This window comes from Loxodonta africana, chromosome 9 (genome assembly GCF_030014295.1).
Source record: "Loxodonta africana isolate mLoxAfr1 chromosome 9, mLoxAfr1.hap2, whole genome shotgun sequence".
Lineage (NCBI taxonomy): Eukaryota > Metazoa > Chordata > Mammalia > Proboscidea > Elephantidae > Loxodonta > Loxodonta africana.
Window position 1 is genome coordinate 54,457,447 of NC_087350.1, and position 17,207 is coordinate 54,474,653.

Here is a 17,207-nt window from a genome sequence, read left to right on the forward strand (position 1 = left end):
ATATCCCCTCACTCCACTCCCACTCTCCTCACACACCTTTTTATTTTCTTAATATCTACCACCTCCTTCTGCTATGATCACTGTTTTCATTATTTTTGATGGCTAACTAAAGAGGGTAAGAGTAGTGAGAGTGCTTAGGGAGAAGGGAACATTAGGCCACGCTGGGTGTGATCACAGCCAAAGGATCTTCCACTTATTTTCAAAATTGTTAATGTATTACACATTTTTAATGTATTGCACAAACCGTATAATAATACAATAATGAATAATTTTTTAAAAGACCATCACCCAAATCCCACTCTTAATTTAACAAAAAAAAAAAGTGAGTATCTTCTATTTCCTCCCAAACCTTAACCATGTTTATTTATCATTTTTACGTGGCTGCAGTTTTGTAATCAGAGTGTGGTTACCTGAACATAAGTTGTTTTCCCTTAGCATTATATCATTTATGCTTATTTTAAAGGGCGAATCAGTTTATTCTTTTCCTTTGGTATTCTACCCCATGTCTTTAAGAAAACATCTCTCAAAAAACCCAATATCCGTACATTATTTACTGGCTAGTGAGGCCATAAGGAGCCCTGGTAGTGCAATGGTTAAGTGCTCAGCTGCTAACTGAAAAGGTCAGCGGTTTGAACCCACCAGCGGTTCTGTGGGAGAAAAGACCTGACAATCTGTTCCTGCAAAGATTACAGCCTAGGAAACTGTATGGGATGGTTTTATTCTGTCATATAGGGTCACTATGAGTTGGAATTCACTCAATGGCACCCAACAGTGATGCCACACCCACTAGGGAATTTTCAACTAAGTATTCAGACTCACAGTCCCTGCCTCTACCATACTTGGCTCAGATTCACGTAGAAGGCTGTAGGGCAGGAAACGTAGCTTTCCAGCCTGTCAATGTCAAACATTTTTCTTCAATGAGAGTTTTTGCAACAGTTCCAGGGGCTAGTCTCTGGCCCCACAAGTGAAAGTTCAGGCGTAAGAAGACAAAATCCACATTGGTAGATGTGGATATGCCTTGCTTCAGAAGCCCCAAGGAGCCGATATCTCTTGTAATTACCTCATGGCATAGCTTCCAGGGTCTCTGCAAAGGTCATGCTAACTTACAAAAATTACCACACTCAGAAAAGCCTAGAGCTATGTCTTCCCAGGTACTTATCTAATTTACCAATCAGGGATCATTTTAATCATATGCTTTGTTTTCTAGTAACACAGCTGACATTCCAGCTTTACTGATTTTCAGGGGAACAGAGCTAGAGAGTTAACACAAGGTCTGATCTGTCCTTGGAGAAGGAGCAAAGGTTTTGTTAGAGAACAAGAACGATTCTTGCAACAAGGGTTCTTGCACACTAGTCTAATGGAATAGCTGCTATTTTCTCTGTCTCACTGCTAAAAAAAAAGAAATGGGACTTTTTGATGGCCACTAAAAGGACTTATTGGGATACCGGGAAAACATGATTTGGAAGGGAACAACCCTATGAATGAGGACAGAGCTCCTTAGACATGAATCATCAGATGAGGTTTCATTTACCTTTTCCCCTTTTGCTCATGCCTCATCTAATAGCTGAGAGTAGGAAAAAAGAAGTAGCTATGGGTCTACATTTGGAACACAAATTACAAATATGGAAAAAATTACCCCAAAGGACTAGTTTCATTAAGGGTGTTCAAAGAATATTCATTCCAAAGAAGCAAGTTTGGCCCATCCCATATTCCACGTGCACATGACTGGAACATATAATTTTCCACTTTACTAGCAGCAGTTGGAAACCCTGGTGGTGCAGTGGTTGAGTGCTACAGCTGCTAACCAAAGGGTCGGCAGTTCAAATCTGCCAGGCGCTCCTTGGAAACTCTATGGGGCAGTTCTACTCTGTCCTATAGGGTGGCTATGAGTCAGAATTGACTTGACAGCACTGGGTTTGGTTTTTTGGTTTTGGGTAAAAAATATAAGAAGCAGTTAATTAGCTCTAATGATAACGCAAGCTCTTGAAGCTCGAGGTGGAGGAACAGTGCTGCCACACCCACTCCCCTGTGAAAGACAGCAGTCCTCAGCAATTAAAGACCAGTCTGTCCTTGGGGTCCAGTTCGTGCCGGAGCTTATCTTCTGTCTCCAATATATTCCATGATTTCTAAAACTGCATTTCATATGCATTTTATATTACTCAGAGTGAGTGCTAGTGGATGTGCCAAAAAATATAAACACTACATGCTGAATAAACTGAGAACTTTTGGATATGCATAAAAAAAAATGCATATACGGAAGTGATTTATTTTGTTGTGTCAGCATGTTAGATTTTAGTCACTTTTCTACAGGCAACTTCCTTCTTCAAGATACGTTATTATATCTTAACTGATGAATTAAGAGTTTCTGTGAAAGTAATCTGATCTAGACATGGCTTTGCTTTAAGAAAAAGGAGCCCTGGTGGCACAGTGGTTCAGTGCTTGGCTGCTAATCGAAAGGTTGGCAGTTCAAACCCACCAGCTACTCAGTAGGGGAAAGATTAGTCTTGGAAACCCTATGGAGCAGTTCTACTCTGTTGTTTAGGGTCCCTATGAATCAGGATGACTTGACGGCAACAGGTCTGTTTAAGAAAGTCCAGTACAGGTAGTCCCTGATTTGCAATGTATTGGAGTTATGATGAACCACTTTGTTAGTAATATATACTGCATACAATGTTACAGTGTGTAATTTGCTGATGTTATCATTCTCAGGTGTTCACTTGCAGATAGATGTTCAAATCACTGCTGTATTTATAAAGATATTGATAATAAAAGGCAATGATAACAAAAACAAAAAAAAATGAGGTATTCGACTTACATCAGAACAGACTTAATGACGCAGTCATCAGAACAGAGCCCCGTCATGAGTTGGGGACTACCTGTACTGTCAGTTTTCAGTTTACAAACAACAGTTTTTGTCTGAGTTTTAGGCTCTTAGAAATATGGCAGCACAGGACAAGTGGTGCCTGAGAGCCGGCTATGAGGACAGGGCTCTCTGTCCAAGAGGGACAGGACTTCAGTGAGGAATCTACAGGGAGCAACCATCTGTCAAGCCCTGGCCTGAGCTCTGGGGATACAAAGACAGGGAGAAAGGCATGTAGAGAGAAAAGTACAGCACAAAATGAGTGTTATGCTACAGGGAAGCTTAGGATGTTGTGGGAGTTAGGGGCGAGGGCATGTAACCCAGATTTGCTTAGGGGGGCAGGCAAGATGAAAGATTCTGGAGAAGAGGACTCACATGTGAACTCAGGCTGCAGAGATAGACAGACCTTACCCTGGTGATAAACAAGGAAGTAGAGTTGGTGCAAAGGTGAAAAATGCTGAGATCATGTTGCTCATTCAGCAAAGGGCAAGTGGCCCCATTATAGTTAGAGGGGGTCAAGTGTGATAGGGGCAGGGGAGAGGGACCAAAGTACAGTATGGTGATAGCTTGAAGGTCATAGGGAGCCAGTGAGAAATTTTTAAGCTGGAGAATGATATGAGCCAACTTGCATTTGAGAAAGATGAGCCAGAGGGGTGCATTGGGTGGAAACATTAGAGAGGAAACAGATAAAAGCTAAGAGGCTGCTGCAAGAGGTGAACTAAGCAGTGGCAATGGGATAGAAGAGGATGGGTTTGTAAGCATGTATGTGTTTTTTGGTGGTTGTAATGTGTTTTTGCACAGAATTATTGTTATAAATGATATTTCGGTTGAACAGTGCTTCCAATATAGCTCAGTGTTTTAAAAGTGGATTAAATAGGTCTGTAAGGGAAAGCCTGAGAATCATACTATGACATTCTTGGTTAACTCCAGTGGGATGCGACCCACCAGCCCTTGTGATTCCAGTGTGGCAGGCAGAAGAACCCAGGCCTGAGATGGCGTGGCAGGAGGCAAGCTTTTGGTGTCAGTGACTCCAGCCAGAGTCACTGATTGGGATTTTCCCAATCAACAGGGGAGCTGCCACAATAGGGACATCTAAGGATAGATCTTATTGAGAAACCTAGGTAAGCAGTCAGCCTGAAAAGAAACTGTCAGCAGATAGCAGGACCCCAGACACTGGGCTAAAGTCACAGGCAGGAGGACTTCAGCCCTTGTATGGTGGGCTTGTGGGGAACAGAGGAGAGACTGGAGAGGAGAAACATTGAAGAATACAAAGCAAAGGCCTCAGCTTTGTTCATTGTTAAGGCAGCAACTTAGGCACCAGGAGCGAAAGATAGGTTTCCAGAATTTGGGGACAAGCAACTGAGTCTCAGAGAAAATGAGTCCCTGGGTGGTGCAAGCAGTTAACTCCCTTGTCTGCTAACTGAAAGGTTGGCAGTTTGAGTTTACCCAGAGGTGCCTCGGAAGAAAGGCCTGGTGATCTACTTCCTAAAAAATCAGCTACTGAAAACCCTGTGAAACGCAGTTCTACCTGACACACATGAGGTTGCCATGAGTCTCAATGGATTCAATGGCAACTGGTTTTCTCAGAAAAACAGATTAAAATCCTCCTTACCTAATTGGGAGGGGCCCTGGTGGTACAATATTTAAGTGCTCAACTGCTAACTGAAAGGCTGGTGGTTCAAACCCACCCAGCTGCTCCTTGAAAGAAAGACCTGGTGATCTGCTTCCATAGAGATTACAGCCTAGAAAACCCTATGGAGCAGTCCACTCTGTCACATGGGGTCGCTATGAGTAGGAATTGATTCGACGGCACCCAACAACAACTGTCTAATTGGAGTACAAAGTCAGGGTCAGACTTTTTAGCAGGGAAGACTTAATGGTTAGACCTAGAGTAGCAGCTTCACCTCAGCTCAGAATGGGCCAGGGGGTCACAGGTGGAGGTCAGATGCTGCAGCTGCTTAGAGAAGGGAGGCAGCATTGAGAGACAGACAACAGGATCTGGCATAATCTCTTTTTTTACTTATTTAATGTGGGAACATGTTCTCTGGCTCAGCTAAAAACCCACCTGCTCTTGTCACGGACTTAATGAGAGAAGATGACACTCGCACACCTATCTCTGAGCCACCACCAGAGGCAGGAATGCCAGCAGCTTCCACGTGTAGTCCAGGGAGGGGTTGGAGACTTTCCATGGCAGCGTTGGGTAGAAGCATAGCTTAGATACGGTGGCGGAACAGAGGATTTGGTGGTAAGTGGATTGAGGGAGGCCTACACTGGTGCCTCCAGGAGATAGGCCTTTAGGCACAGTTAAAGTGAGCTGCCCACAGCCTTTTCTTTTTTTTTTTGAACATTTTATTGTGGTTTGGGTGAAAGTTTACAGAGTAAATTTGTTTCCCATTCAACAATTTATACACATTTTGTTTTGTGACACTAGTTACGATCCTCTTAATGTGACAGGACTCTACACACTTGCCCATCTTTCCTGCCCCTTCCTGCCTTCTGAACTTTATTTTGGGCAAATGCTCCCCTTTTGGTCTGGTCTGGTTGATTGTTTTGAGGAACACGTTTCTCAAGGGTGTTTCTGTTCACTTTATAGGCCCATTTTGTGGCTGAAAGGTGGTCTGTGGGAATGGGTTCAGTTTCAGGTTTGAAGGGTATCTAAGGGCTGTAGTCTCATGGGTTCCACCAGTAAGGTCTGGTCTTTTTTTTTTTTTTTAATAAATTTGGATTTTGTTCTACATTTTTCTCCCACTCTGTCCAGAACCTTCTATTGTGATCCCAATCGGAGCAGTCAGTATTGGTAGCCGGGCACCGTCTAGTTTTTCTGGACTCAGGTTAGTGGAGGCTGTGGTTCATGTCATTTGGACTGTTTTCCTTGAGTCTTTGATTTTCTTCAGTCTTTTTTGCTCTGCAGGAAGAGAACAATAGTTGTTATCTTAGATGGCTGCTTGCAAGCTTTGAAGGCACCAGTCACAACTCACCAAAGTAGGATGTAAAACATTGTCTTTATGGGCTATGTTATGCTGATTGACCTAGATGTCCCCTGAGACTAAGGCCCTAAGCCCTCAAGCCCAGTGAATCAGCCCCTCAGGGTATCTGGTTATAGCTAAGGAGTTTTTACAACTTTGCCCCTGGGTGCTCTACTATATACATGGATATCTTGCAGTACATACGAATACGTATGTAGAAATATCCTCTGCGAAACCTATACATGCTTATGGGTACACTCTCATCTGTGTAGGCTGCTTCTTAAGCAGGCTATAGAGAACTGCCTGGGAACACAAAGGGACACTTGTTAACAGACCTTTTAGCTGCTGTGGGGACTGATTATGCACATTACAGAAGGAGCCATTGCAGATTTGAAATGCATATACTCAAATTGCTGGACTTTGAGGTCCACAAGGCTTTTCTGGAGCATTGATTTCTTACAGTAGTGTCTTGTAGTTTTCTTTGTATAGCTCTTTTACATCTCAGGTTAGATTTATTCCTAAGTATTTTATCTTCATGGGGGCTATTGTAAATGGTATTGATTTGGTGATTTTCTCTTCGAAGCCCCTTCTGTTGGTGTAGAGGAATCCAACTGATTTTTGTATGTTTATCTTATATCCTGGTACTTTCCCGAAATCTTCCATTAGTTCCAATAGATTTCTTGTGGATTCTTTGGGGTTTTCTGCGTATCAGAGCATATCATCTGCAAGTAGGGATACTTTTGCTTCTTTCTTGTCAATTTGGATGCCCTTTATTTCTTTTTCTAGCCTATTTGCTCTGGCTAGGACCTCAGCACGATGCTGAATAAGAGTGGTGATAAAGGGCATCCTTGTCTGGTTCCTGATCTCAAGGGGAATGCTTTCAGACTCTCCATTTAGGATGATGTTGGCTGTTGGCTTTGTATAAATACCCTTTATTATGTTGAGGAATTTCTCTTCTATTCCTATTTTGCTGAGAGTTTTTATCATGAATGGGTGTTGGCTCTGCCAAATGCCTTTTTCTGCATCAATTGATAAGACCAAGTGGTTCTTTTGTTTCTTTTATGTGGTGGATTACATTGATTGTTTTTCTAATGTTGAATCATCCCTGCATACCTGATATGAATCCCACTTGGTCATGGTGAATTATATTTTTGATATGTTGTTGAATTCTATAGGCTAGAATTTTGCTGAGGTTTTTGCCTCTATGTTCATGAGGAATATTGGTCTGTAATTTTCTTTTTTTGTGGTGTCTTTACCTGGTTTGAGTATCAGGGTTATGCAGCTTCATAGAATGAGTTTGGTAGTATTCTATCCTTTTCCATGCTCTGAAATACCTTTAGCAGTAGTGGTGTTAACTCTTCTCTGAAAGTTTGGTGGAATTCTCCAGTGAAGCTTTCAGGGCCAGGGCTTTTTGTTGTTGTTGGGAGTTTTTAAAATTAACTCTTCGATCTCTTCTTTTGTTAGAGGTTTATTTAGTTTTTCTACCTCGGTTTGTATTAGTTTGGGTAGGTAGTGTGTTTCTAGAAATTTATCCATTTCCTCTAGGTTTTCAAGTTTGTTGAATTCTGTTATGATTCTTTTAATTTCATTTGGGTCTATTGTAATATCGCCCATCTCATTTCTTATTTGGGTTATTTTCTTCCTCTCCTGTTTTTCTTTTGTCAGTTTGACCAGTAGTTTATTGATTTTGTTAATCTTTTCAAAGAGCCAGCTTTTGGTCTTGTTAATTCTTTCAATTGTTTTTCTATTCTCTATTTCATTTAATTCTGCTCTAACTTTTATTATTTTTTTTCTTCTGATGGGGAAGCCCTGGTGGCGTAGTGGTTAAGTGCTATGGCTGCTAACCAAAGGGTCGGCAGTTTGAATCCGCCAGGTGCTCCTTGGAAACTCTATGGGGCAGTTCTACTCTGTCCTATAGGGTCGCTATGAGTCAGAAATGACTCAAGGGCACTGGGTTTGGTTTTTTTGTTTGTTTGTTTCTTCTGATGCCCGAGGGCTTCTTTTGCTGTTCTCTATTTGTTCGAGTTGTAGGGATAATTGTTTGATTTTGGCCCTTCCTTCTTTTTGAATGTGTGCATTTATTGCTTAAAATTGACCTCTGAGTACTGCTTTTGCTGTGTCCCAAAGGTTCTGGTAGGGAGTGTTTTCATTCTCATTTGATTCTATGAATTTCTTTATTCCATCCTTAATTTCTTCTATAACCCTGTAGTTTTTGAGCAAGGTATTGTTCAGTTTCCAAGTGTTTGATTTTTTTTCCTTGCTTTTTCTGTTATTGATTTCTACTTTTATGGCTTTATGGTTAGAAAAGATGCTTTGTAATATTTCCATGTTTTGGATTCTGTTAAGGCTTGCTTTATGGCCTAAAATGTGGTCTATTCTGGAGGATGTTCCATGTTTGTTCAAAAAGAAAGTATACTTGACTGCTGTTGGGTGGAGTGTACTGTATATGTCTGTGAGGTCAAGTTGGTTGATTGTGGCATTTAGATCTTCCATGTCTTTATGGAGCTTCTTTCTGGATGTTCTGTCCTTCACTGAAAGTGGTGTATTGAAGTCTCCTATTATTTTGGAGCTGTCTTTCTCTCTTTTCAATGCTGTTAAGAGTTTGTTTTATGTATTTTGGAGCCCTGTCCTCCTGGTGTATTGACCCTTTAATCATTAAACGGTGTCCTCCCTCATCCTTTGTGGTGGATTTTACTTTAAAGCCTATTTTTTCAGAAATTAATATTGCCACTCCTGCTCTTTTTTGGTTGTTGTTTGCTTGATATATATTTTTCCATCCTTTGAGTTTTAGGGTTTGTTTGTGTCATTAAGTCTGAGGTGTGTCTCTTGTAAGCAGCATTTGGATGGATCGTGTTTTTTAATCCATTCTGCTACTCTCTGTCTCTTTATTGGTAATGTAGTCCATTTACATTCAGCATAATTATTGATAAGTATGAGTTTAGTGCTGTCATTTTGATGTCTTTTTTTGTGTGTGTGTGTGTTGTTGACAGTTTCTTCCACTTAATTTTCTGTGCTGAGTCATTTTTCTTTATATATTTTCTTTTCCTCTTTTGCATTGCTGTTGATTTTGTATTTGCTGTGTCTTTATGTTTTTCTTCTTTTTTATTTTGATTTGTAGGATTGTTAGTTTCCTCTGTGGTTACCTTAATATTTACCTCTGTTTTTCTAAGTTTAAACCAATCTTATATTTCTTGATATCGCCTTGACTTCCTCTCCATGTGAAAGTTCTATGAGTACATTGTTTAGTCCTTCTTTTTTTGTTTTAATTTTGTCATCTTTTACACACTGATATCTCTGTTTCCATGTTTTCGTTGTTTTAGCTTTGATTTATTTTTGTGACTTCCTTTTCTGGGTTGATACCTGGTTGTTCTGCCCTATGTTCTAGTCTTGGGTTGTTACCTGTTTTTCTAACCAGAGGACCCCTTTAGTATTTCTTGTAATTTTGTTTTGGTTTTTACATATTTCCTTAACTTCTGTTTATCTGGCAATGCCCTAATTGTGCCACCATATTTGAGAGACAATTTTGTTGGATATATAATTCTTGGCTGGCAATTTTTTTCCCTAAAGACTTTATATATGTCATGACATTGCCTTCTTGCCTGCATGGTTTCTGCTGAGTAGTCAGAACTTGGTCTTATTGACTCTTCTTTGTAGATGACTTTTCATTTATCCCTAGCTGCTCTTAAAATTCTCTCTTTATCTTAGATTTTGGCAAGTTTGATTGTAATATGCCTTGGTGACTTTCTTTTGGGATCTACCCTCTGTGGGGTTCAATGAGCTTCTTGGATAGATATTGTCTCGTCTTTCATGATATCAGGAAAGTTTTCTGCCAAAAAATCTTCAACAATTCTCTCTGTATTTTCTGTTATACCCCCTGTCCTGGTACTCCAATCACTCATAGGTTATTCCTCTTGATAGAATCCCACATAATTCTTAGGGTTTCTCCATTTTTTTAAATTCTTTTGTCTGATTTTTCCTCAAATAAATTGGTGTCAAGTGTTTTATCTTCAGTCTCACTAATTCTGACTTCCAGTGCCTCAATTCTGCTCCAATGACTTTCTATTGAGTTGTTTAATTCTGAAATTTTATTGTTAATCTTTTGGATTTCTAGTTGCTGTCTCTCTATGGATTCTTGCAGCCTGTTAAATTTGTTATTATGCTCTTGTATAAACTTCTGAAGCTCCTTTGTTGCTTTGTCTGTGTGTTCCTTGGCTTGGTCTGTGTTTTGCCTGATCTCCTTCCTGATCTCTTGAAGAACTCTGTATATTAATCTTTTGAATTCTACCTTTGGTAATTCCAAGAGGTACCCTTCCTCTGGGAGGTTTCTTGGTTTCTTGTTTTGGTTCCTTACTGAAACCATCATGGTCTGCCTCTTTATGCGATTTTATATTGAGTGTTGTCTCTGATAATAAGTTATTATATTTATTTATTTTATGTTTGCTTACTGTGTCCTAGCTTCATGTTTTGTTTTGTTTTGATATGCCCAAATAGGCTGGTCATGTGAGCTACTTTGATTATTGGCATCTTTGAAGGTCTCACGCCCTATCACCAGGTGGCTAGAGCTGCTACTAGGTATATGAGCCCAGGAGTCTGTTTACTTTTCTTGTGGATTCAGTTCAGGTGTCCAGGTTGTTGGTCACTGAGTGTGTGGTGCAGGCTCTCACCTACTGTCCTAGACAGGCAGGGCTACATAGGGGTGACTGGAGGAGGCACAGGTTTCTGGATGCAGTAGGGGGTTATGTAGTGAGCAAAGGAGGGGGCTGATGGCTGTCCCTGTTCCCTAGAGTGTGCAGGTGGGTGGGTTTTGCAGCTGGAATTTTGGCACCCAATGCTGTTGGCTGTAAGGACTGGGGGTCACCATTTATTCTCAGACCCCTGTCTTGGGTGGCTTGGTGGAGTGGGTGGAGCCACCAGTCCTCAGGTCCCTGATGTGGGTTAGTGAGGATCCTGCTTAATGGGTATGGAGGTGTCAAATGTCACGAATCTGCCACTTCTCCTTAGCTGGTTACAGTTCGAAATAGGCTTCACGTATGTACCCTTTCGTACTATGCTAATGAGGGCCTATGGAATGGGCCCACACAGGTCTAGGCAGGGGTGAAAGACATTCAAAATCCATGGAACCCTTATGTCTGTGCCTAGGCAAAGGGGCTGTGCCTGCTCTGAGGTTCTGGTTTAGGAGAGCTGGCAGATTATTTTTTCCTGTTTGTTATTTGTATGTTAATTTGTTCCCTCTCCAAAGCCAGGAGAATGGCTCAGGGCAAGTGACAGGTCCCACTTCCGGCCCAGGGGGCGCTGAAATCGCTGAAGCCAGACCAGCACTGGAGCAGAGCAGGGGAAAAAAAAAAATGGGAAAGAGGTAATTCTCAGAGGGGCAGGGTTTTTTTGATCCAGCACACTATGTTAGACATTTGCATTTAACTTTGGCAGATCAAGTGCTCCTTTCCCCTGGTTCCACAGGCTTGTGCAGACTCTCCACTGCTTGGTAGATCCAGGCTGCAGGGTGCCGGCCAGGTCAGGTCTGGCAAATCCTCGCTGCTTCTGAACCGTCTCTCCCTCCCCCTGCTGTTCAGTCAGACTCCTCAACTTTGTCTTTGATGTTCAGGGCTCCTAGGTTGTCATATATAATCGATTCATCTGGTTTTTTTTTGGTCTTTGTTGTAAGACTACCCTGCCATCTTGGCCCTGCCTCCTTTTCTGGAGTATTAAAACTGAGTGCCTGCACTCACAGTTCTGTTTGTGTTGTGTCAAGGGCTTTCTGAGAGAATCTTTCCCTGCCACAAACCCATCAAAATACAGAAAATACTATGATATTATTTGGACAGCAGTCATCATGTACTTGGTGGTGCTGTTGTTGTTGTTAGGTGCCGTCGAGTCAGTTCCGACTCACAGCGACCCTATGCACAACAGAATGAAATACTGCCCGGTCCTGAGCCATCCTTATAATCATTGTTATGCTTGAACTCACTGTTGCAACCACTGTGTCAATCCACCTCATTGAGGTTCTTCCTCTTTTCTGCTGACCCTGTACTCTGCCAAGCATGATATCCTTCTCCAGGGACTGATCCCCCCTGAAAATGTGTCCAAAGTATGTAAGACACAGTCTCGCCATCCTTGCTCCTAAGGAGCATTCTGGTTGCACTTCTTCCAAGACAGATTTTTTTCATTCTTTTGGCAGTCCATGGTATATTCAATATTCTTCGCCAACACCGCAATTCAAAGGCGTCAATTCTTCAGTCTTCCTTATTCATTGTCCAGCTTTCACACGCATATGACGCAATTGAAAATACCATGGCTTGCTACTTGGTGTAAGGTACTGTATTACAGTTAATTATGAAAGGTTTTTAGCTTAATACTATAACTAGAATGTTAGTCAAATACTAGTCAAAATAGTCAAAGGTAAAAAGGTTAAAAAACGTTGAAATTTGGTTTTATTTACTTTGTGTTCAACTTCAGTGTTTATAACTCAAAGATTCTAATTTTGTGGGGAGATAAAAGGAGATAGCTGTAATTTTCTGGACTTACACTCAACTTCTTGAACATCTCAGAACAGTGAAACTCACAGAAAAATCTCAGTGAGTTTTCTTTAATATTGAAAAGTCACGTTTGAGCGGTATATTGGTGCTTCTTAAGCTACTTTATTTCTTTATCTTTCCCATATCCTAAACAAGAACTAAGAATTGGGCACTCACATCTTGAGGCTGTGATCTTCAGATTTATTGCTCTTTTTAATATGTTGAGGGAAGCAAGAAGTTGGCTATTAAAACCTTCATCCTCATATGTTCACCTTTTGCTTCTTGAACATGGAAATTTAGAGAAACCTCATTCACTCTGACTGTACGCATTTGGAAGGTGTGATATTTCAGACATGCCAAGCTGACGTGGAATTTGTACTTTTTATTAAAAAATAAGTTTGCTAAGCAAGTTTCTAGTGTTAGTGATGGAATGGCTTAGCCTCTCTTAAGGTGAAGTTTATTTGTGCTCTTTATTTTTATCATTGGAATTCACTTTTAAAAATTAAGCATGCTAAAATTTACAATAATTTTTATCTATTTGCTTTAAATATGCTAAGATATATACTCAGTTTCTTCTCTTGTCAGAATTACTAAAGATGTTAAAAGGAAAAAAAAAACCCACCACTCTTTTGAAGTGTGTTATAAGTGAGAAATTTCAGTCCCTTCTGGGGAAAATTAATAAGACCCGATCAATGTCAATGTCAGTACTTGTAACAGAAGTGCTTCCACTGTTTTCATTTTTCCCCTTAAACTATAAATTATGCTATGGTATCCTTTCCACTTCCTGTCCTTGATTCAAGGAGACAGATTTTATGCTGAAAGGTGTATATTTTTCTGTTTTATACCTCTAGTACTCATGAAAGATTAAAACAAAGCAATGTAATTAAGCTTCTCATAATGTAACCAGAATCCACTAGATAATATTCCCCAGGGTACAAGATGGAAGGAAGCCCAGAAGTATGCATGGTGGCCAAAATTTAAAGAGGTTATTAAGTTTTAAGTGCAAGATATAAATGTTTCTCTTTATTCATTGTCTAGGGGGCTGACAAGGAATGAACTAATAAACTAGGTGAAAACTTATTGATGCTTCAAATTTTATAAGAAAAAAAAAATCTGTCTATTACTTTAAGTTTTTCATTAATTTGGTAGGTTTTTCCAAACCATGAGTCACTGCTATGGGGATAAATGAATACCTTTTTTTTATCCTTTCTGAAAAAGAGTGAATATGTCAGGTGGGTGATTTTAAAAGTTCCAAATAACGGCTGTTTTATAGGTAGTGGCCCACTGTTGTTAAAACCTCACAGCTTCTCTTCTCCTCAGGCATGACGGAGATGGTGCGTAAAATCACCCTGAGCAGAGCAGTGAGAATCATGCAGAATCTCTTTCCTGACGAATACAACTTCTACCCTCGCTCATGGATTCTGCCTGACGAGTTCCAGCTCTTTGTTGCTCAGGTAGATGGCACTCCATCCTCATGACCCTTGAATTCTATTACAGTTGCAACTGTGTCCTATGTGTCCCTGGCAGGGAAGGTGGCAGCTGGGGCTAGGGGCCTCCGGGAAATTGAGACTAGCTAAGAGATGTCTTAACCAGCAGTGCAGTAGGTACTGGCTGCGATCCAGGCCGCTTGCAGAGTTGAATGCGTGGGGTGACAGGCAGGTAAACTGAAGAAGTGGGTCTTGGCTCCAGGAGACAGGCCTGAGGCTGATCTCAGAGCTAGAGTTTGGAGTCAGGGTGTTGGAGACCCAGAGAGACAGAGCCGGAGCAGGTGGTTGGGCAGGCAAGTGGACCTGGCTGTGTGACTGAATCTTATAGATGCGGCCTCCCCCATTTCTCATGGTCTGACAAACTGAGGGGAAAAAAGTTTTAAGTGTCCTGCTTAAGTTCATCCCAGAAACAATTGTCAAAAGCCATTCCACATCAAAGCAATATGTTTCAGCATGAAATACTTCGGAGCCTTTGCCAGTGATTATGAAGTAGAACCAGTAGGGAAGCTGAACTCAGAATTACTTTACCATTTTGGTTCGTTTTTTAAAGGTGTCATTTAGGACTATTTCAAAGCCCTTGCCAACAGGTTCCAGGGTCTATAGCATACCTCTGAGGGTAACAGTACAACAAATGTCTGTCTAATCGTGATAAGCCTGATACCATTTATTGGTCTAACTATGTCCCAGGCATTGTGCTAGATGTTTACCATTATGTCTTTAAATCCTCACAGCAGTCTTGAGAGGTTGGTTTTATTATCTCCATTTTATGGATGAGGAAGCCGAAGCTTTGAGAAATTAAGTGACTTGCTCTGGAAGTAGGATTGAAATCTAGAGCTGATTCCAAGGCCTGTGCTCTGTATAGTCTATCTCGTTGGCTCCATAGTGTTTTGGTTTTAATGTTGAATTTTGAAACTTATAATTATTAAACACAAAAAGCTTGAAGTTGCAATTTTTAAAAGGACGCTTTCTATGGGGAGGTGGTTATATGGGTCTGTATACATTTCTTAACACTCATTGAACTATTAACTTAAAATGGGTGCATTTTATTATTGTAAATTATGCTTCCACAAAGTAACTTATAAAATAAGCTATCAGCTGTTCCCTATGCTTACCCCACATCTTTCCACTATGTGAAATCCCTTTTCTTCCCATCTCTACAACTCTGCATCTTAACTATTCTGCAAGGCCTGCTTTAAATAAGATACCAACTGTGTCTTTAAAATCTGTAAGTGAGAAGAGCATTCCCATCATCCCCAGAAGTTCCTTTGTGCCTCTTTGTAGTCAGTCCTCTCAACCTTCCACCTCAGGCATTCTGTCATTAGAGATTAGTTTTGCTTGTTCAAGCAATCCATATAAATGAAATAATATAGTAAGTACTCTTCTGTAAAGGAGCCCTGGTGGTGCAGTGGTTACAGCACTAGGCTACTAACTGAAGGATTGGCAGTTCGAACACACCAGCCACAGGAGAAAGATATGGCAATCTACTTCTGTAAAGATTTACAGCCTTGGAAACCATCTGAGGCAGTTCTACTCAGCCCTGTAGGGTCCCTGTGAGTTGGAATCTACTCAATGGCAATAGGTTTGGTTGGTTTTGGGTACTCTTCTGTGTCTGGGTTTTTTTTGTGTTTGTTTTTTTCGCTTAGAATAATATTTTTGAGATTCATCCATGTTTGTTGTGTGTATCAATGATTTGTATTTTCATTGTTGAGCAGTGTTCCATTGTACGATTATACCACAATTTATCTATTTATCAATTGATGGGTATTTAGGATATTCCCAATTTTGGGGAATTATAAATACAGCTGCCATGACTGTTGTCATGAGTCTATTCTGACTCATAGCGACCCCAGGTGACAGAGTGGGACTAACCTATAGGGTTTTCTTGGCTGTAATCTTTACTGAAGCAGATCACCAGGCCTTTCTCTCGTGGAACCACTGGGTGGGTTCAAAATGCCAACCTGTAGGTTAGGAATCGAGCCCTTAACCGTTTCATCACCAGGGTTCTTTCTGCCATGACTATTCATATACAAATCATTTTGTGGACATGTTTTCATTTCTTTTGGATAATACCTAGGATTAGAATTTCAGAATCATATGACATGTGCATTTTTAACTTTTTGAGAAACTGCCCAGTTGCTTTCTAAAGTGCTTGTACCATTTTACATCCCCACTGACAATATATGATTATCGCTCCATATACAGTAAAACTTGAAAAAGCCAGAACCTGTGTAAGGTGGAAACCTGTCAGAGAGGGAAAATGCAAGTGTTTTCCACTAAAATGAGTGAGAGAAAAGTGTTAAGGCTGTACTCTGTCAAAGGTGGAAAACTTGTGAGACCCAGAAAAACAAGGCAGTCTCTTCGAGTTCCGGCTCATTCAGGTTTCACTGTGCTTGCCGATACTTGGTAATGTTTAAAAAAAAAAAAAAATTGCTGTTGAATTGATTCTGACAGAGTAGAACTGCCCCATGGGGTTTCCAAGGAGCGGCTGGTGGATTTGAACTGCTGACCTTTTGGTTAGCAGCCATAAAAAAACCCATAGCTTTTTCATTTTAGACGTTCTGGTAAATATGTGGTTATATCTCATTATAGTTTTAATAAAGAAGTTGAGCATCTTTTCATATGCTTATTGGCCATTTGAGTATCTTCTTTTGTTAAGCGTCCAAAGTTTTTGATCATTTTTCTTATTTTATTTTTAAGTTGTATGTTCTTTACATATTGTAGATACAAGTTTTTGTCATGTATATGTATTGCAAATATTTTCTCTCATTTTATTTTTTAAGTCTTAACCTTTACTTTTCATTTTTTGACTGTCTTTTGAAGAATGGAAAGTTTTAATTTTGATGAAATTCAATTTATCATTTTTTTCTTTCATCATTTGTGCTTTTTGTGTGATGTCTAAGAAATCTTTGCCTAACCAAAATTTGTGAAGATCTTATCCTTTATGTTATTCTAGATGTTTTATAGTTTTAGCTTTTACGTTTAGGTCTATGGTTGATTTCAAGTTAGTTTCTGTGTACAGCGTGTGATGTGGTTGAAGTTCACTTTTTTCCCATATGGATATCCAGTTGTTTTGTTGTTTTATGTCGAAACAACTGTCATTACCACCACTGAATTACCTTGGCATATTGAATGTATATGTTTAGATGTTTCCAGACTTGATTTTGTTCTATTCATGTGTATATTAATTCTTATTCTAATACCTCACATTATCTTGATTACTATAGTTTTATAGTTAGTCTTGAAATCAAATAGTATAAGTCCTCCCACTTTGCTTATCTTCAAAATTATTTTGACTATTATAGGTTCTTTACATTTCCATATAAATTTTATAATCCATTTGTCAATTTCTGCAAAGAAGCCTGATGGAACTTTGATTGTTATT

The 17,207-nt window shown here is 40.0% G+C and overlaps 1 protein-coding gene across 4 annotated transcripts in view; it reads left to right on the forward strand.

Annotated features, from left to right (window-relative positions):
* The window catches only part of TTLL11 (tubulin tyrosine ligase like 11), a 302,560-nt gene that overhangs the window by 56,232 nt on the left and 229,121 nt on the right, over positions 1-17,207 (forward strand). For 2 of the 4 annotated variants that reach the window (XM_003407494.4, XM_023544971.2), the window contains exon 3: positions 13,659-13,792. In XM_003407494.4, coding sequence (XP_003407542.3) covers positions 13,659-13,792 — 134 coding nt within the window. Of the gene's footprint in view, positions 1-11,065; positions 11,183-11,543; positions 12,137-13,658; positions 13,793-17,207 lie in introns of those variants that run through there. The other 2 variants (XM_064291493.1, XM_064291494.1) reach the window with 2 other exon arrangements.